Genomic DNA, 20,652 nt, shown 5'->3' on the forward strand with positions numbered 1-20,652 from the left:
TATTAAAAATCTATTGTAATATTAAAAACGTTGTTATATTATAAATTTTACTTCATACATCAGTAATTTTCAGTAATATATAAATAAAAAATACAAAATAATCAATTTGATCATTCTCTTTTAAGAGATTTCATGTTAAACAAATTAATTTGCTACCATTTATATTTATACAACTTCATCTATAAATAACTAAAAAAAAGTAGTGAACAATTTTTTTAATAGATTTTGATAATAAATATAATCATCTAAGTTGGTGAATACATGTTTCCAAATTATTATTAATGCACTAGTTTGTGAGTATAATTTATTATTTTTAGTCAATATTTGTAGACAACCGTCTAATTTCTTTAATTTAATAATTTAATGATATATTTTTAATTTATATTTTTAAATATTAATAATTAACTGTAATCTAAAAATAATAAAATTATATTGACTTTTTAGCACTTTTCTAAAATTATTTCCTAAAAGTAACAAATAAATAAATAAATAACACAAAGAAAGGAAGACCAAACAAATCGAAAGTTATAAATAATCTATAACCTCAAAAGCATTCCAGGATTGAAGCCATTCTGGGTATGATTGTTTATTCTTCGTAGCCACTTAACAATGAGCTATATCAATTGCTAATCATTGAATTAGTGGAATGTTAGCTGTCCGGCCCAGTTGTGGTGAAGAGCTTCCCTAATAATCGGGGTAGCAATGAGTAGGGTAGGGTAGGATTTGAAGCCAACTTTAACCTTATTCGTGCGTTAAGATTTTTATATAAATTTAACCCTACTCTATCTGCGGGTTGAGAATATCCCAACCCTAATTCTACCCGTTCTTAACTTGCGGGTACCCAATCCTACTTGCGGGTTACAAAAAAAATATAATATTATTATATAATTTTATAATAATTTAAAATAGAACTAAATTTTATATTAAAAAATATATTAAATTATCACTTAATGATATTCTTTTAGCGGCTAAGAATCTTTTATATTTAGTGAGAGATTTTTGGTTCAACATTTACTTGAAACATATTTTTATATAAATATATAACATATACATATATAGGGTGCGGGTTGGTCGGGTAGAGTTGAAGCTCAACCCGTACCCTACCCGACCCGCACGAGAACTCAACCCGCACCTTACCCTATCCGCTGCGGATCGGGTTGACAACCCTACCCGATCGGATGGGGTCGGATTAGGTACCCGCGGGTAGGTACATGTTACCACCTCTATCTAATATTCAAAAGAAGATCATTGTCTTCTGTCGACATTGTATTGATCTCTTGTTGGATCAATAAGAAGGCTTCTAAACTATTAGTTTCACAAATTCTTTTTCTGTTCTCACATTTTCACGTAGTACAAGTCTTTTTTAAATTACAAAGAATACTTGTCACTGTCCACTAGAATGTTACCTGAGAAACCTATTAGCCATCACCCATGTTATTTTGAATTAAGCAACAAATTCTACAACTTGATGGCCCTCCAATAAGTTGGAATCACAAGTCACTTTAGTTGCACTTGGAGGAGGAGGTTTTCAGGTATTATTAAAGAGGGTATGATATGATTCTATTGAAAGGAATTGGATTGGAATAAATCACGAACGGCATGCTTAATGAGCATAATAACCTTCTTTTTGCTCCAAGAATCATGTTGATTAAAAATGTCATTATTTCTATCTCTCCATACCCACTATATTCCAGTTGAAAAAATAAATTCAATTTGCTTAAAGTTTTTGCGCATCAAACTTAGAAATGCAAGTTTGAGTTGCTCGTCTTTAGACCCACTCCTAAACTCTTCTAGATTTGTTGAGATTTTGGACAAAATTTAGGATAAATAATTTATAGTTCCAATTGGGATTATTCCATCACCCCAGCAAAATCATATGAGATAATTTTTTCTAGAACACTTGAGCGCCACAACTGAAGCCAAATTTCATTTGTAGGCCATTAATGCTTCTTCTTTAATGACTATTTATAACCATCTCTAGCTGTGTGCATCTTTGCAGAATTAGCACTCTATAATTAGCCAGATTCAACCCCTACTTGATTGTTAAGATCATAGTTCATAAGCTCTTGTTTAAGCTCTTTTAGTACAACAATGTACACGTGAAAGGGTGTAGTGTTACAGTAGAAAATTTCACTAATAAAAAATATTTGTTCAATTATGTATGAAGAAGTAACATTAAATTTAACGAAACAGTAAATTGATAAGTATTAAATAATGTGATAACAACAAATGAAGTTATAAAGGAATTAAGAAATATAAGTTCAGCTGGATCTCAGCCACAGCAAGCATCCATCAAGGAATCTTAGAAGGGAGGAAGAGGTTTAACAATTAGAAAAGGGAGTCAGAAAAGGGAATAGCAAGGAGAAGAATAGAAGATTCAGAGAATTTGTCATCAGATATAAGGGAAGAGAATTTACCACAACACGCCTAAAGAGTATATCCTTGCAACCTCTTATTAATAGCCTTCTATCTGACACTACGCCTTGGTCCATATTCATCCTGATCAATTGTTACATGTCCTATATTTATAACTAACTCAGTATTGCAATTTGTGACGCTTCCTTCATGCACTCTTCTTTTCATTAATAACCATAATATTACTTTCCTCTTCAACCACAACCTTGTACTCAAGGTTGAAAGTGGGGTAAACATATTGAAATTTGTCAGCTTCTTCCCAAGTAACCTTAGCACCCGCGTTTTGTCTCCACTGAACCTAAATTTGTTGCACTTCTTTTTCATCCTTTAAGATCGTTCTATTAGCTAACAGTTGGTGAGGTTCAATGATGGGACCAACTTCAGTGGAGTGAAGTGGCATTGCCAAGTAAAATTACGCTGCTCACCACAAAATTACTTTAAGGAGGAGATGTGAAAAACATAATGAATTCTAGCTTCTGCAGGTAGTGCCAAACGATATGTTACTGGACTGAACTTGTGACTCATCTGAAAGGGGCCAAAGTAACTCATACTAAGTTTATGGTTCTTCTGCAAAGCGGTTGAATGTTGTCTATAAGGTTGGAATTTGACCAGGACTAAGTCCCCCACTTCCAACACGGACCCTAACCACAATAGGGGAAACTTGCCCCACTGTATTTTCAATTTTTTTTAAACAAAATTATAGTTATATATAACGTATTATCTGCACCACTTTAAATTTTAAATGATCCTACTACAAATAAACTAAATTCAATTGGCTAAAGCCTCAAATTTACTTTTTTGTCTTTCTATCATTTTGACTATTAGTTAACCTAAAATAATTTAGTTCTTGCGCCGTCATTCTTTTATCCCCTTAAACCCTCTTCTTTGTTTCATATTTTAATCTTTCCTTTCTATTCTTTATCTAGTTATTAACTTCTCTTCATCAAAAAATAAATTTCAAATTCTCCATGTTTTTTTTATATAACTCTCTTTGTATCTTTTAATTTTATTGTTTTTCTTTTTGATACTTTTAATTACAAATTTTAATTCAAATAATTATAGTTTAGGTATTAATCTAATTTTTTATTCTTTTCATGACTCTATATATTTTATTTTATTCTCAATTTATTCATCTATGTTACATTTTTTATCTTTTATTCTATTATTTGTAATTGCATATAAAATTTTGAAATAAATCGATTAATTTACAAATTTAAAATATATTTTTTTATTTTAAAAAATAATAATAAAAAATATTTTAATTACATTACATAGTTAAACAAATACATAAAATCTTTCATCTAACGTGAAAAAAATTATAAATTAAGTTTCTATTATTTTATATAAACTTATTTTTTATATACAGATTTAATTTTTTTTATATTTATAAATAATTTTAGTTTTAAATTATAAACACTGGTATATCATTAGACGTTAATGTGTTAATTGATTTATTCTTTATTATTACATGTGTATAAAAATAAATAAAAAATTAGTTAGGATAACAAGTTTTCTATGATTTAATTAAAATATTTTAAATCCAAAATTTGGAAATATTTTTTTTATAAATTATATATAATGAATAATATTTTAAGAATGAAAGCGTTCACTAACTCTTTTTAATTTTTATATCTCGATATAATTAATAATATTCAACAAAATTTATTTTAGCATACATATTTTTGTTCCCACTTTTAAAATTTTATGGGTTCGTCACTGCCCACTTCCAACTCCAAGTGCCTTCAATGCTTATCAGCAAAGTGCTTCATAAACTACTGTGAGCAAGGGAGATTAAGCTTGAGCTGATCAAGGAGTTGATCTCTAACTTGTAGCATATCTTGTAAAGATTACTCATCATCTTGGCAGAATTCATACTGCACCAAGCTGCTGGGAGGTCCTGACCATACAAGGTTTTAAAAGGCGACATTTTAGTATTGCTATAAACGCTAGCGTTGTACCAGAACTGGACCCATGGAAGCATCTCAAACCATCTTTGTGGGTTGTCAAAACAGAAGCAACGTAAGTACATCTCCAAAGTCTTATTCACAACTTCACTTTTTCATCCGTTTGAGGATGATAGGAAGAACTCATCACCAGACTTGTGCCTTGTATCTTGAAAAGTTGCTGCCAAAATCGATTAACAAAGACCTTATATCTATCTGAAACGATGGAACAGGAAAACCATGCAGTTTAACCACATTTTTTATGAAAACCCCAGCAACCGTTTTGCTACTAAAATAATGCTTGAGTGAAATAAAGTGAACAAATTTTGTTAAACGGTCTACAACCACCATAATCACCAAAAACCAACAGAGGGGGGTAAAGCAACAATAAAATTCATATAAATGTCCTTCCAAACTCTCATAGGTATGGGAAGAGGCTGCAACAACCCCGTAGAAAGCTTCGTCTCAGCCTTCGCCTGCTGATAAGTAGTACACGATAACACATAGCTATGTATTTGGCGTTGCATGTGAGGCCAATAATTGGTCGCACAGATTCGGTCCATTGTTTTCACCACACCAAAGTGCTTTTCCACTTTATTGTCATAATATTCCTTTAGAATTGAATTGATTAAGCTGCTAGTTTGGGGAATCACCACCCGGTCTCACCACAAGAGAATCTCATTTCTCAAAGCATAGTTCGCATCATTCAAGGAACCCTATATGCATTGTTGTACAATGGCATTGAGGCTAGCATACTGATCAATTTCAGTTTTTAGCTGGTGCAGCCAATCAGACTTTGGTGATGACCAAGCAACAAAACATGATCTAGAAAAAGGCATTGGTAGGAACATTATCCACTCCGAGCTTGTAGTGGATCTTGAAATCATATTCTAGCAGCTTGTGCAGCCACTTATGTTGCTCGGAGTACGTAGATTCTGCTTGAGTAGCGCCTTAAGACTCTGCTGATCTGGGCAAATGATGAATTACTTCCCTAATAGATAATGGCAAAATTTCACAATGGCCTCGGTGATGGTATAAAATTCCTGCGTGTAAGCTGACTGGTTACGCATTGTGGCTGATAATTTCTTAGAAAAGAAAGCAATGGGGTGCTTGTTCTGTGTCAACACCACACCCACGCCAGACCCAGAAGCATTAGTCCCAACTTCATAAGGTAGCTCAAAATTTGGCAAAGCCAATACTAGTTTGGAAGAGATAGCTCTCTTGAGATTTTCAAAAGCCAAATCAGCTTGAGCACTCCAATTAAAAGCATCCTTTTTGAGAATATCAGTCAACGAAGTTGCAAGAGTATCATACCCTTCAATGAAACAATGGTAATACCCGGTAAGACCTAAGAACCATCGCCGTTGCTTAAGGTCTTGTGGCTGCTTCCGGCTGAGGACTGCCTGGACTTTATCAGTCTCTATGTAAACCCCACCCCTCGAAATTGTATGACCCAAATAATCAAGTTAATGAGTACTAAACAAACATCTAGATAACTTTGTGCACAATTTCTCTTGTTGTAACACGGAAGAATAGTTTCCAATTATTGAAAGTGTAGCTCCCAAGATGCGCTATAGACTAAAATGTCATAAAAAAATACCAACACAAATTTCCTGAGATACGGGTGAAACGCATCATTCACGAGGCTTTGAAACGTGGCCAGCGCATTTGTTAAACCAAATGGTATCACAAGCCACTCATAAAGGCCTTTATGAGTTCGAAAAGCAATTTTGAAATGGTCCTCAGGTTTAACCAATATTTGGTGATAGCTAGAGCGAAGATCCAACTTAGAAAAGATATAAGAACCAAACAGCTCGGCTAACAATTCATCCATGGTTGGAATTAGAAAACCGTCTTTGATCGTAATATTGTTCAAATCACGGTAGTCAGTACAAAATCTCTATGTCCCATATTTCTTTTGCACCAGCAAAATTGGAGATGCAAAAGGACTCTTGCTATGCTGAATAATCCCCTCGTCAAGCATTTCCTGTACAATCAATTCAATTTGGGTTTTTTGACTATAAGGATACCGATATGGTCTCGCCTTCACAGGTTCTGCATCCTTAACCAAGGGAATGTAGTAGTTATGAGCCCGCTGTAGTGATAGGCCCGAAGGTTTAGCAAAAACATCAATATACTTAGTCAATAACTGCATCAACTTAGGGTCCATAGAAGCTAGCAGTCGTAAGGGTGATTGGTTTTCCTCTATTAATTTCGTCAATTCCAAAGTAAACATTTCAGTTATAGCAATAGTGTTGATCAACCGCTTAATGTGATGGAATTGAGCACAACCTGTAGTCTGGTGTTTAATTCCCTGCACAGTGGTAAGTTGTCCATTGTACATAAATCACAAAAAAGTTGCATCATAATTTACTATATGGGCTCTCAAGGACTTAAGCCATGTAGTTCCAATGACCAAGTCGCCTCCCACCACATACAGAGTAAAAACATCAGGGATCGTAATAATGTAACCGGATAGATCAATCTCTAAAGTCCCAATGCGACTTTCCACTGGCAAAACATTGAAATCACTAACCACCATCTTGAACCCTGGTGTAGGCTCCACCAGTAAGTTCAAAAAATTGGCAATACGGGGCTGAATAAAACTATCGGAACTACCCCCATCAAGTAAGGTCTAGACCTCTAAGCCATTGATAAAGGCTTTAATTCGAATCATGGCTGGGCCTTCAGTACCATGCATCACATTATAGGATATGCTCAATGATATGTTGATCCAACACCTACAAGTTTGCGGTCTCATCCATAAACGTATCCGTTGGCCCCCTGGGCACCGTCTCATCCCCCAATTCAAGCTGTAATGACATGAAGTGCCGATTGGTACAACGATGACTCGCTGAGAACTTCTCATCACACCGGTATCATAACCCTTTCTCTGTTTTACTTTGGACTTCAGTCGAAGTAAGTTTTCGAGTGAAATTTCTGGTAGTGTTTGGTAGGGGCTGTTGTGGTGGTGTAGGAAGGAGTGGAGGAAAGGATTGGCGTGTATTAGGCCGCGGAGTAGCAACGACAGCTTGGTTAGCAAACTGAGGGCGATGGGTAGCCGACCCTGTAGTGTGACGTGGTTCGGTGATAAATTTATCCTCGTACAATTTCGCCAAAGTCATAGCACACATCAAATTTGGAGGACACTGAGCTTTCACTTCCCTTCGAATAGCCTGAATCCACATATAAAACAGTCTCTAAGGGCATCAGGTAGTTCATCTGAGTATGATTAGCTAAAGCAACAGATTCGGAATAATACTCACTCTCTATTCCATGTTGTTGAAGCTTTAAGAGCAATTCCCTGGGAGACTCGAACAATGAAGGTTCGAACTCGAGCTCAATCGCCCTCTTGAGTTGAGTCCATGAACGAAACTGTGTCGCTCATTGTGATAATTGAAACCTTGGAATGGCCAATCCCGACATTTGAAGCTGCTAAACCCACATGTTCTTCATCGGGAACTCAGAAGAAATCGAAATATTGATCCATAAAGTAAATTCAACCCAAGGCATCATTTCCATCAAATTTCGGTAGATCGACATTCACCCTTCAGGGTTGCAATCCTGCACAAAACAGCGGGTCCCCGGTTGAGCTCGCACCATGTGAGAACTCATGAGAAGGAGAGCTAGAGCGGTGCAGATTGTGGAGCAGTTGCGTAATGGAAGATTAAAGCGCAACAAATTTGTGCAGATTCTGCCTCCATGCCTTTCATTCTCGTGTTGTTCGCGACAAATATGGTTAATGAAAGCACCAATGAAAGGGTGTTGCAGTAGAAAATTTCACTGATAAATAAATATTTATTCAATTATGTAGGAAAAAGTAATAGCAAGTTCAATAGAACAGTAAATTGACAAGTACTAAATAATGTGATAACAATAAATGAAGTGATAAAGAAATTAAGGAATATAAGTTCAGCTACATCTCAGCCACAGCGAACATCCATCAAGGAACCTGGGAAGGGAGGGAGATGTTTAACAATCAGGAAAGGGAGTAGTTAGGAAAAGAGTAGAAGAATATAAGGTTCATAAAATTTGTCATCAAGTACAAGGGAATAGAATTTACCACATCACACCTAAAGAGCATATCTTTGCAACCTCCTATTAATAACCTTCTCTCTGACACTACGCTTTAGTCCCCACTCATCCTGATCAATTGCTACGTGTCCTGTATTTGTAACCAACTTAGAATTGCAATTTGTGACGCTCCTTTCATGCACCTCCTCCTTTTCATTAATAACCATAACAATACGTCATCCAAATGTGATTGTCCACGGTGCCAGACATCACCCAAGGTAAGACCAGAGTCTGAAAATATAATCAAAGAAAATTGCATGAGCTAAATATCCATTTCGGCTAAAACTTAAACCTAATTAATTAATAAAGTTCTCGTGCACCAAACAAAACCATCTCTAAATTTATCCATAGTCTTTATAATATGGTAACCCATTGCTCAAAATTTTTGGAATCGTTTGGTATGCATTTTTATTGTTTTTGTATTTAAAATTTTGTAAAAAAAAAATGAGAAAATAAGACGAGAAAATAGAAAATTGAATGTTATTATTTTCTTTTTTTCTTTCATAAAATTTTGTCCGCATAAAATATTAAAAATAAAAAATAAAAAATACAAACTAAACGCACCCTTAGTTTTTGTGCTCATTTTCCTTTCTCTCCGCCAGCAAATATTTTGCTAGCATGATGCACACCCAAAATAAAAATAGATATATGTTATTAATGGATGAGATTATGAATAAATAAATAACAATTTTAAAAAATAACCTCTTGCTATCCAACATTTATTTTTTATCACTGCATATAAGCAAACATGATATATTACGAATAAGGATGACAATAAAATAGGTAAGAGCGGATTTTCAATCTATTCAATTTCATCCGGTCTTTTTTAGACAACAAAATTGTTCTAACACTATTCGTGAGCTGTTATAACTTAATCTATCTTTGCAGTCTTGTGGGTACCCACCTTATAACCTTTAATATTTAATATACAAAATTAAATTTTAAAATTTATAAAACAATAATTAAAAGAACTAAGGTTCAAACAACATATTAAAAAAATAATGTCTTATTGAGTATTGTGTTAATTTGTTTGGGAATAAAGTATCAATATGGTCCTGTCTATTTGTTCGAATGACAACGCGACCCTTGATAAAAAAAAAAAATCCATTTCGACTCCTAACTCTATACTTTCTCTGCCAACATGAACTCTCTGTCACTTTTGCCGTCAAGGAGTAATAAAACTTGTTGATGTGCTCACGTGATTTATTAGTAAAGATAGGAGCCTATTTGTCCTGTTTTATATGAGCACAAATAACATCATTTGTTGCCCCTAAAAGATGTTATTAGATAATTCTAATCATCTCTCTCTTTGTTTCATGTTTGGAACCCCGCAAAGAGTGTGAAAGTGGGGATGAACTTGAAGAATCTTGATGCAGTCTCATAAATTATTCTCTACCTTGTCTACTTGGTTTATCTGCATATTCACCAAAAGTATTAGATACAATGTTGGTGGAAAGTTATGTGTTAGATGGAGTAAAAGGCCTTAAATAAGGGCCAATGGTAATAGAATTCTGATGCACCACAAAAACTGGAACAAATGAGAATGTAGATGGTGACCTAATAATTGAGTGCTTCATCCCTTATGACGTTGTATTGGCCTGTGGGACTGAAAGGTTTAAGTTGATAGTCAATAAACTTAGCTTAGATATCATAAACTTAGTTAGATGTTACAATAAAATAGTATGATTTAATTGTGATTCAGATTATAATCTTTGTTTGGGGAGCAATAAAAATAGAATGAACATAACTTTAACAGATATAATCATGAACGTATTCATCATTGAATTCATAGTAGTAAATGCAAAATTGGTACTCTTGACTATTTTTTTCTACTCCTTAAACCTGTATAAATCATTATTCATATATAATCAATTAAACACCTAAGCATTTTATTTACAGATAATTAAATCATTAACCAAAACATAATGTGACACTTAAATCCCAAACCTTATTTATAGGACAAATTAAACTCTAAAGTGATTATACTTATGTGGTATTGATAGAATCCACTCATGCAATATTTTTCTTGCTAGCTCTTCTTTTTTTCGTGGTCATAGGCTTTTAATTAGGATATTTAGGGGGATTGGAGCAAATTTTGTAATAGTGACCTTTTAGCCACACTTATTACAGGTGATTTCAAATGTCTTCCTAGCCTTGTTGAAATGCATCTTTTCCGTAAACATGATCAATTATTCTCTTCATCTTCAAATGATGAGCAAATTTTTAATTGGGAGATAATGACTTAGGTGAATTAATTGGTATTCATTATTTTTTCTGTTGACTAGTTTGATGCTTTGTGAATAGACTGATCTGATAGCATTTATTGTGAGTCATCTATGAACAAAGTTTTTTAACCTCATCCCCATCTTAGTCATGGCTACAACATCATAAAACAAAGGAAGAGATGGCTATAATCATTTAATAACGTTTTCTGGAAATAGCAAAATAATGTCATTTGTACACACATGGAACATGCCAGATAGACCCATGTCTTTTCTAACAACCCATATGGACATCTAATATCCACTTCACTATCTTAATTTTCCACCTCAGTAGCTTAATGAGACACATCATCAAATTTCATTATTAATTGACGGCAAAAGTGATACAAGGACCATGTGATAGACGGAGCACAAAATCAAGGGTCGAAGTTGATCGATTTTTTTTTATTATTAAGAGTCGCGTTGTTATTTGGACAAATGGATACAGATCGAGTTGGTATTTTATTCTTTCTCTAGTAATTATATATTTTTATGAGTATGTGTTTGAATTTTAATTTTTTTTTATCATTTTTTAATGTATTTTCATGTTTATTATTATTATATCAAAGTGGATAGGAATGGGTTCGCAATAAACCTGCCGTGCCCCACAAAAAAACCTATTCCTAAATAAGACAGATACTAAAATTAATATAAAAAAATAAAAATACAAAAATTTGTGTAATTTTATTTTGTGTAGTGATAAATTAATCGTAAAAAAAGCAAATAATCAAAATTGAATTTATTCTTATTTGTTTTTATATACAAATTTTAGAAAAAAATACAATAATAAAAAAATATAATTAAAAAATTAAAAAATAAATTGTGTTTTTTATTAATATTTTTATGTCTAACAAAAACGCAAAATACACTAGTTGGCGAAGACAAAGGCTTCTTTAGAAAACCCTATCACATAACAGCTCCCAGAGTGGTAGAAAAATTGAATTATTGTTATGACACAATTGAAATTGAGACTTATTTTATACATTGGAGTAACAATATTTGGAGTCCCTACTCATTTTACGAGGTAAGAAAGTCGTTATAAGGGGGACTAGAAATAATATACAAATTTATAAGTGTTATCGTACTTTAAAAAAACATTTAAATAAATTAAAAGCAGTAGTAGATATTTTTAATAATGGTAAATTTTATTATTTTCTATAAATATTTTTTTGTGTGTTATTTTTGAGTTCGATAGGTCAAAAATTAATCTATCGCATTTTTGAGTTTTATTTAACAGTTTGTTACTAGCCAATAAATTATTATATACATAAGATAGAATTCGAACTCCGACACTTACTTAAGCAAACTAGCAAGTAAACCAGTAAACCAACCCAAGTTAATTTTTTTCTATAAATACTAGTTATACTCTGTCAATTTTTACAACTTTCTTTTATTTTCTCTAATATTAATTCTGAGATGGTAGAACTCAAACCAACTTGATTTGTTTAATATTAATTTTAAAAAATAAATAAAATATAATAATATATACATATTTATAATATTTAAAAAATTTTTAATTTCTTTCAAATATTTTATGAATTTTATTTTTAAGCAAATACCCAATTATTCAAACAATCTAACTCAAATTTAATTGGTTTAGGTTCACTCATAAATAATCTCAAATCAGAACTAATTTATACTAGTTAAAATTTAAATGGTTCGATTTCATTCTACCCCAAATCTAAATCAATTCAAACCGTGAATATCTCTCCTGCCAAATGCATGAATTGATGAAAATGTGTTACTAATTTTAGTTTAAAATTTAAAATCTACAATTTTTAGGTTTCCCACTTTTGAAATTTTTTGACGCGGTCAAGTACAGAAATTTGAAAAAGGAGAGAAAGAGCCCAAATCCAAAAGAAAAAATTTCGAGGGGGATTCGCACAGTGTCGAGGTCCCATTGGTTGATTTGAAAGCGCACGGATCGCCATAGAAAGAATCTTGAACCGTAGATAATATCGAATCGAACGGTCACTTTCCACCGATTGCCACATCCTCAAATTCGTCAGTGTCAACGAGGCTCAATAAAACCCGCCTATCACCATTCCTTCACCGCTCAAAACACTCAAACACACAACTCTCGTTCTCATTTTCTCACAATCTCTCTCTCTTTCTCCGCAAAGAATCTGCAATGGACGCTGCATCGAAAGTGAAGAAGGGTGCCGGTGGTAGGAAAGGAGGCGGCCCAAAGAAGAAGCCAGTTTCCCGCTCCGTCAAAGCCGGTCTCCAGTTCCCCGTTGGAAGAATCGGACGTTACTTGAAGAAAGGAAGGTACTCCCAACGTGTTGGAACCGGTGCCCCTGTCTACCTTGCTGCCGTATTGGAGTATCTAGCAGCTGAGGTAAAATAAAACCCTAACTTTTATTTTTCTTTCGTTATTTTAAAGTTTTAAATTTTAATATTGAAATGTGCTTGTTTCTTCATTTTTAGGTGTTGGAATTGGCTGGAAATGCTGCGAGGGACAACAAGAAGAACAGGATTATTCCAAGGCATGTTCTTTTGGCAGTGAGGAACGATGAAGAATTGGGGAAATTGCTTGCTGGTGTTACCATTGCACACGGTGGTGTTCTTCCCAACATTAACCCTGTTTTGTTGCCTAAGAAGACCGCTGAGAAAGCTCCCAAGGAAAAAAAGTCACCCTCCAAGGCCACTAAGTCTCCGAAGAAAGCTTGATTTGGGTGTTTAGTGTCAATATGTGCGTGTTAGCTCCTTAATATATAACTTGTAACGGGAAAGATCGTGATGGGTTTGGATTTTGGGACAACATTTATGTAATTGTTATGTTTGTGTCTTATGTTTTAGCATTTTTAGCCAATCAATAGAAACATCCAAGTTTATTAGTTTGCCATATTTCTTTTTGTTTCCAATTGCCTAATGTTAATATTTTCGCGTCTTGTTCTCTTTTTGCTTAAAGGGCTGAAAATTCTTCGTGGTTTTATGTTTCCGCCAAAGCAAATTTTGAATATTTAGCTCCACTTTGCGTATTATGGTATTTGAATTAGAAAATTCACGTATTCTTGAGAAACAAGTTGAGTCTAAAAGCTATCTGATGCAAAAGGATTATCTGAGTAATGTATAACAAGATGTAAAACAAGCCTCTAACATGCCAGGATCATCTAGTGTCTTTAGCAGGTTCAACGAAAATAAGCCTTCCTGCAATTATCTGCACCATGAAGAAATTTAACACAAAGTAGGTGAATTAGTTAAAATCATATATATAGCAAAATAGTATAACAAAGTTAAAGAAAAAATAGAAGTACTTTGGAGTTAAACATAAATGTTGTATTGATGTCTAATGTCCATTCAGTGCGGCATTTAAGCAAACAGTGTGGGTGCAAAGTGATATAGACAAGAAGATGAATTGGTTAAGATTTGAAGAGGGAATGAATTACCCGGCCATTCATGGCTTTGATAGCCTTGAGTGCTTCGTTTTCAGATTGGTAGGAAACAAAACCAAATCCTTTGGTCCTTCCAGTTTTGGAATCCATCACCAGATTCACTGCAACATCACATTACTATGTAAGATGAGACTGGTAGAGAAAAATGGCGAGCAAGAGAGTAGAGGACACACACCTTCGGTAACTTGTCCGAAAGGAGAAAACAAGTTCTTCAACTGGTCTTTGGTTGTGTAAAACGATAATCCTGCAAAATCAAATATGGTCAAAGCTTTGTTTATTAAGATTATCATAGGAAATTGGGTGAAAGAGAGAAGAAACCAAACTGCTCACGAACAACTTCGTCCCTATTCTTTGAGCCATCTCTACTTTTCAGTTTCCAGTGCTTCCAAGTTTGCCACAAAAATGAATACTTTTTTTCGGGTTTTCACGGTATTTTTGGCTCGACAAGTTAAGAATAGATTTTATATGAGAAAGTCATAAATGCGCAAGTGTTAGTATTACGGATTAACTAGTATGTGCTCTTAGGATGATGACACATAATAAATTCAAAGGTTAGGTTAAGTAACCAACAATTTTTTTGACCAATATACACGATGGATCTTAAATTTAATTATTATTAGATATTAATTATTTATATCATTAATTAAATTTAGAATTAATTTATTTTTTTTATTCTATTATTCACATTGTTCAACAATATTGTTATTTACCTATATTTTTTCTAAATTTAAAGTTAATAAAGTTTTTAATTTTTTTAAATAAATATAAAATAAGTATATATGTAAATTTTTTATATTTCTAATAAAAACTTTTTAACTTATAATCTTAATATGTGCAGAAGACAAATAAATCCGAAAAAATAATAGCAAGTATAATTTGTGTGTTCTAAAAAGAAGAGGTAGTTATTTATTTTTGTCCAATTCTTCGTATGCTTCAAGTGAAAGAAAAGTAATTGGTCTCAAACTAGACTAGGTCCTTGTCTGGGCAAAGAATGTTTCCTACGTTTGACCTCACTCATCTACTCATTTTTGTATCCATTTCTCTGGGTTATGTGGTTTAGATTCAAGGTTGTTGTGAATGAATAAAAATCAGAAAAAAAAAAACTCAGTCTCATAAATCGATAAACATATTCCTTTTAATCAATGTTTAATCACAGCATTAATCTAAACTGTAAATGGTGGCTACAACTGCCACACTATCCAATCCGGCTATACCTGTATTATTAGTTGTATTATCTGCTCCATTTTTAAAGTGAAAGAATTTGCTGATATATCTTTCAACTCAAATAATCATTGAATTCATTATCAATTTATCATCATGTGATTTAATATGGTTCTCCATAACAATTATTTAGGAACAATGAATTACTAAAGTAATGAAAGGCATTGACAGTTAATTAACGGTTCTAGCCTCTATGACTAAGAAATATTCAAAGCTAGCTGGCAATGTCAAGGCACAGAAAAAACTCCCAGTCATCAAACGCCACATGTACCCAACAACTTTATGGTTGAATTCTTTTTTCTTTTTTATCTTTTTTTAATAATTTGACTATTTCCGAGCTAAACGGAGTATATAGACAGCCTTTGATGTTTGTTGGAATTATTTCAATTTGGTAAGTGGTAACCTTGGCTGCTATATTATTTCTTTTTGGCTTTGCTGTATTGAATGTGCTTGCTGTTACCAAATAATAATAATAACAATAATTGATTTTTGGTATGGTATGCTAGCATGCGCACCTAATAAGGCATATATACAACAAGTGCGCACTTTAGCCAACCACCATAGTCGGGGTAGCTTCCAACTTGAAGGTTGTAAATAATAAACTCCAGGGTGTTACTTCGCTTCTGGTCAATCACAATTTTTCTTAGATTTTATTTTATTTTATTATCGTGTAAAATATTTTCATTTTCATTTTTAAAAACATCAAAATAACTAAGCAGTGTCCCTTTTTAATTTTTATCTCTAAATCTGGGCGCTGCGGTCCTTCAGAGTTTTGAACTTTGGAGATCCCCTTTTCTATCCTGATTTCTTCTTCTTCTCACTTCGGATCTGGTATCTTCTTCTCTTGCATTTCGTTTTATTATTCTTTGAGTTGAGGAATTTACATGAAAACTAATTCATATGCAGAAAGGGATTCCAGACATAATTTGGTGGATTGATTGAAAGAGTTGATGGCTGCTCCACCGGCAAGGGCTCGTGCCGATTACGATTACCTCATAAAGCTTCTCTTGATCGGCGACAGTGGTATGTGCATCCTCTTCCGCCTTTTTCATCTCTCGTTTTTTCTCGGAAATGCCTTCGACATGTTCGTTTTAATTTTTCCTACACAATTACACAACATAACGTTATGATCCCGTTTTAGCTAAAATGTCGCTAATTTCTTTCTGTAATTATTAGACTAGGCTTTATTTTTGGATTTTGTGGTAAAAATGTATGTACTTTTCAGTTTTCAACTTGGTTTAATCTTTCCCTGATCTAGTGTTCGAGCTTTTGAATCATTGGTTATGTTAGTATGATACAGATTCCTTCTGACTTATCCTGATAATGTTGTGCGATTTCTTCTTGCTATATTAGTATTAGAGTAAAAGCACTCTTAAATAATAAAGAATATCTGCAATATCAAGTTAGTTCTCCAAAGGTTTTTGATATCAAATTCATCCCTCAATGTTTGAAATATATAGATTGCAATTTGCTGTTAAAAGGGATGATTAATTAATAGGGAGGACCAAGGGCCAAATTCATGTAAAGGGTTTTTTAGAGGACTGGTTTTTTATGTCCAATTCAAGTATTCACTCTTATAAATTATAAATTAAGCTTCTCAAACATTGGGGTTTTAAATTTAAACACACCACTTGTCAAATTAGGTCTCAAGTGATATGGATGCTTTTGGTAGATGCGTTTTCTTGCATAATCTCTGAATAAATGGCCTTTCTCTGTGCTTTTGATATAACCCAAGATAGATGTTATAGTTCCTTTAATGATAACCCTATGTTATTAAGTTGTTAACGTTCTCTATAGGAGGGATAGAGTATTGCAGTAGACTTAAAACAGAAGAATTATTGTGAAACTGCGGGAGGGTAAATGCGCACTTTGACATGTGGATTCCTTATTTTGCCACAAACTTTTCATTTATTCTTATTTGTAGGTGTTGGAAAGAGTTGCATTCTTCTGCGTTTCTCAGATGGTTCTTTCACAACTAGTTTCATCACAACCATAGGGTTAGTTCTCATTATTTAGGAATTGAACTACAGAATTTTATTTTCCAATTTCCATGAGTTTTACCAACATCACATGGCCCATCCTCGTGATGCAGCATTGATTTTAAGATAAGAACCATTGAGCTGGATGGCAAGCGGATCAAGCTCCAAATTTGGGATACTGCTGGTCAGGAACGGTTCCGAACAATTACAACTGGTAAAGTTTATAATCGTTATGTAGACACTATTATTGCCTTTTGTTACTTGTATGGGAGACACAAATGGCGATGCTAGAATGAGGTTCTTCCTTTCAGGGAACTTCTTGATGTAAGATTGAAAGATAGAGGACATATGGTCTGAGAAAAATAGAGATTAATGTATATGTAGGGAAGAGGAATTAAGTACTGATATATATATTTAGTGTTTATCAGTTGCATTGTACTTTCTCACTGATAGTCTAAGAATAAAATCTTTCTTTATTCATGGCTTTGTAAATTCCATTGGCAGTGAAATTGTTTCCTTTTTTCTTTTTTGCCATTCATCTTTACCCTTTTTTACCTTCCCTGTATCAGCTTACTATCGTGGTGCGATGGGCATATTGCTAGTCTATGATGTTACAGATGAATCATCATTTAACAGTAAACTTCCCATCTGTTGACTCAGCTTTGATATATGTGCTTTTCCCTTGAAAGCCTTATCATCTGGTATTCACCCACTTGATGCTAATTTCAGATATCAGGAATTGGATTCGAAATATTGAGCAACATGCTTCAGACAATGTTAACAAAATACTGGTGGGGAACAAAGCTGACATGGATGAAAGCAAAAGGGTATGCAAATTTACTGGAGTTTTCTCTTTTATGGGGGGTAAAAAGAAAAGAAAGAACGTATATAGGACCTAACAAATTTGGTGCAGATTTAATTCTAAACAAGATTATGAAAGTAGCTGTTATTGTCATGCAACTTTTATAATTATGCAAGTTCTACTCTTGGTTGCACATTGCACCTGCACCATGCGCATTGCAAAGTGCTTTCTTAACCACTTTCAGTTGAAGCTAGTTTTTTTAATTCTTTAACTCAATATCCATTGAGAAGCCATGTTGAGGAGATTCTTGTGAATGAAACAGTTTGTTTTTGGGTTTTTTGGGCAAGGTGTGTCCAGGGATGAGTTCCTTTGATGTGAATAATGGAATACGTAACGTATAGGATCCTCTATATCTCTTTCATACATATGTATATCAGATTTGAGAATTTTGCTATTATGATCATACTTTTGCCTTTCGTTTTTTAGGCTGTGCCTACTGCAAAGGGCCAAGCACTAGCTGATGAGTATGGAATCAAATTCTTTGAGACTGTAAGTGAAACTGATGTATACTTGAGAATGTTGATACTTCCTGATGTTATTGATGTTGTTGTTATCGCAGAGTGCAAAGACAAATCTAAACGTGGAGGAAGTTTTCTTCTCAATCGCAAGAGATATAAAACAAAGGCTTGCTGACACTGACTCTAAGGCTGAGGTATTTGAACAGTTGAACTTCCCTTCCCTTGAATACAAGGATAGGCTTGTGTTTGAATAACACTCTCAAGAAAGCTGAATATCTAAAGATGTATTTTTGTTACAGCCTTCTGGAATCAAAATCAACCAACAAGATCAGGCAGCAGGGGCAGGGCAGGCGGCACCAAAGTCGGCGTGCTGTGGTTGAACAGAGAACACTATCATCCTAGAACAAGAAGAGTGAAAATATTTGTATGACGCGATGATTCATGTCTTGCGCCTCCTATGGTCATTCTTTCATAGTTTCCAACTTGTTAAGAAGTTATATTAATCCAAAGTTAGATATGTGTTTGTGTAATTGCTCCTTAAGTTGTTTGGCTGGGACATGATAATTGATCATTATTTTTTATTTTTATTTTTTTCTTGAGTGGTTAATTGCACTGACATTCTTTAAGATTTGAGACTATGTTGACCTAATTTAGTTTGAAAAAATTAACTAATTTCTTGTTCTAGTTCAGATGAAGTGGATGTTTTCTTGTCGTCTTCCTTTTTATTTCTTTAACTTTTTCTTCAGACACATATCTACTCTGCCGAATTTTTGTTATGGTGAAAATCATGCATAAACTATTACTTAAAACTGAGGGGGAGTACTCTTTAAATTCAAAAGCTATTTCAGGAAAATAACATTGTAAGAGATTGTATAACTTCTAAAATTTCATTCGACAACCCGAAGAGATTCGACATGGAAGAAAGTTCACGATCTCCACAAAAATCTATTAACTAAATTGTGTCAATTTAACTATTCACAATGCTTATACACTATTATCGTGAATTCGTGATATCGTATCCTTTTCTGAAGTTTTAAGTTTAATTGCTATTATTATTGTATTTACATCGTAAACATAATAATTACTTATCTTATTCGTTTCCTGAATTTTATTGGGTTAGTGTTTAGTGATAAATCTTGGGAACTAAATTGCTCCTTTTATAACTGGAGAAACTAACTTTAGCCTACTAATTTGAGCTGGCTTATTGATCTGTAAGTTCATTCATGTAGTCGCCTGGACAATGAAGTTACAGATTGAATGTCCTCTAATTGCTATGCAGGCTGGCTTAGTTATAGAGAATCGATTAAATAAAAAATTATTAAGCCCGTGATGTATACGTTTAGAGAAAAGTTGCAGGCAGCAGAATTTGTTTTTTCTGGTCTCCACTTTTAAATATTGTTAATTAATTACTGACAAAATAAATTTTACTTGTCTTTTAGCATTTTTGTACGCTTATTGCTTTTATAGCTCGCAATATTAAGCTTGACATGTGTGTATATTTTCTAAAAATGTACTCACAATATAAAATATAGAAAATAATTATTTTTACTAATGTATTGTTACGTAATTTAATGCATAGGTATGAATATGCTTTAACAATAGTATATCAAAATTTTATATATATGCAATAAAGATAAAATCAACTTTTGGATAGTTAAAATGAATTATCAGATCAAAAATTACAAAATAGATATGTTAAATCATAAATGGCATATGAATAACCACCAACAATATATGCAGTAAATAAAAGAAAACGAAAATATTTGGTATTGTTTTTGTATAGAGAACTGACTCTAAGATATAGCTAGTCTCACCTAATGTTTGGATTTACTTTTTTTTAGATGGGATGAAATATACGTCGATTTCTTAAAAATAGTGGCTGCGATGAACACCTACAAATATACTTCAACATTCAAATCAGAATAAATATTAAATGATGGGAATGATATTTATAGTGAATAACGACGTACTTAATAAATATTAAGAGTTTTGTATTTATAGAATTAATTTACCATAAGTAATTATTGATATTTGCAGAACC

At 33.2% G+C, this 20,652-nt stretch overlaps 3 protein-coding genes across 4 annotated transcripts; 2 read left to right on the forward strand and 1 right to left on the reverse strand.

Moving 5' to 3' along the window:
- Nucleotides 1-12,736: 12,736 nt before the first annotated feature.
- On the forward strand, nt 12,737-13,541 carry LOC107461622 (histone H2A). Its single transcript, XM_016080151.3, has 2 exons — nt 12,737-13,034; nt 13,124-13,541. The coding sequence occupies exons 1-2, from the start codon at nt 12,825-12,827 to the stop codon at nt 13,364-13,366; spliced, it is 453 nt and encodes a 150-aa protein (XP_015935637.1). The 5' UTR covers nt 12,737-12,824; the 3' UTR covers nt 13,367-13,541.
- A 19-nt stretch (nt 13,542-13,560) lies between these two features.
- On the reverse strand, nt 13,561-14,586 carry LOC107461623 (organelle RRM domain-containing protein 6, chloroplastic-like). Its single transcript, XM_016080152.3, has 4 exons — nt 14,415-14,586; nt 14,267-14,335; nt 14,086-14,192; nt 13,561-13,856 (listed from the first exon to the last, which is right to left on the reverse strand). Exons 1-4 carry the CDS (start codon nt 14,449-14,451, stop codon nt 13,806-13,808), a joined length of 264 nt encoding a protein of 87 aa, XP_015935638.1. The 5' UTR covers nt 14,452-14,586; the 3' UTR covers nt 13,561-13,805.
- Nucleotides 14,587-15,734: 1,148 nt separating this feature from the next.
- Nucleotides 15,735-19,300, forward strand: LOC107461620 (ras-related protein RABE1c). Of its 2 annotated transcripts, none has more exons than XM_016080149.3 (9): nt 15,735-15,899; nt 16,219-16,335; nt 17,237-17,309; nt 17,405-17,505; nt 17,861-17,926; nt 18,021-18,118; nt 18,580-18,642; nt 18,713-18,805; nt 18,911-19,300. In XM_016080149.3, the coding sequence occupies exons 2-9, from the start codon at nt 16,263-16,265 to the stop codon at nt 18,989-18,991; spliced, it is 648 nt and encodes a 215-aa protein (XP_015935635.1). In that variant the 5' UTR covers nt 15,735-15,899; nt 16,219-16,262; the 3' UTR covers nt 18,992-19,300. The 2 variants fall into 2 exon arrangements, with proteins under 2 accessions (XP_015935635.1, XP_015935632.1); XM_016080146.3 differs by lacking the exon at nt 15,735-15,899 and adding an exon at nt 15,947-16,143.
- The last annotated feature ends 1,352 nt before the right edge of the window (nt 19,301-20,652 follow it).

Source organism: Arachis duranensis, chromosome 8 (genome assembly GCF_000817695.3).
Source record: "Arachis duranensis cultivar V14167 chromosome 8, aradu.V14167.gnm2.J7QH, whole genome shotgun sequence".
Taxonomy (NCBI): domain Eukaryota; kingdom Viridiplantae; phylum Streptophyta; class Magnoliopsida; order Fabales; family Fabaceae; genus Arachis; species Arachis duranensis.

What these genes read in the sequence shown, in the direction of transcription:
- LOC107461622 (XM_016080151.3), top strand. Translation starts at nt 12,825, where the DNA reads ATGGACGCTGCATCGAAAGTGAAGAAGGGTGCCGGTGGTAGGAAAGGA. An exon ending in TGGAGTATCTAGCAGCTGAG is followed by an intron (nt 13,035 to 13,123) that starts GTAAAATAAAAC and finishes CTTCATTTTTAG; the next exon opens with GTGTTGGAATTGGCTGGAAA.
- LOC107461623 (XM_016080152.3), bottom strand. Translation starts at nt 14,451, where the DNA reads ATGGCTCAAAGAATAGGGACGAAGTTGTTCGTGAGCA. An exon ending in TTTCGGACAAGTTACCGAAG is followed by an intron (nt 14,193 to 14,266) that starts GTGTGTGTCCTC and finishes GTGATGTTGCAG; the next exon opens with TGAATCTGGTGATGGATTCC. An exon ending in TCAAAGCCATGAATGGCCGG is followed by an intron (nt 13,857 to 14,085) that starts GTAATTCATTCC and finishes TTCATGGTGCAG; the next exon opens with ATAATTGCAGGAAGGCTTAT.
- LOC107461620 (XM_016080149.3), top strand. Translation starts at nt 16,263, where the DNA reads ATGGCTGCTCCACCGGCAAGGGCTCGTGCCGATTACGATTACCTCATA. An exon ending in TCTCTTGATCGGCGACAGTG is followed by an intron (nt 16,336 to 17,236) that starts GTATGTGCATCC and finishes TCTTATTTGTAG; the next exon opens with GTGTTGGAAAGAGTTGCATT. An exon ending in ACACTGACTCTAAGGCTGAG is followed by an intron (nt 18,806 to 18,910) that starts GTATTTGAACAG and finishes TTTTTGTTACAG; the next exon opens with CCTTCTGGAATCAAAATCAA.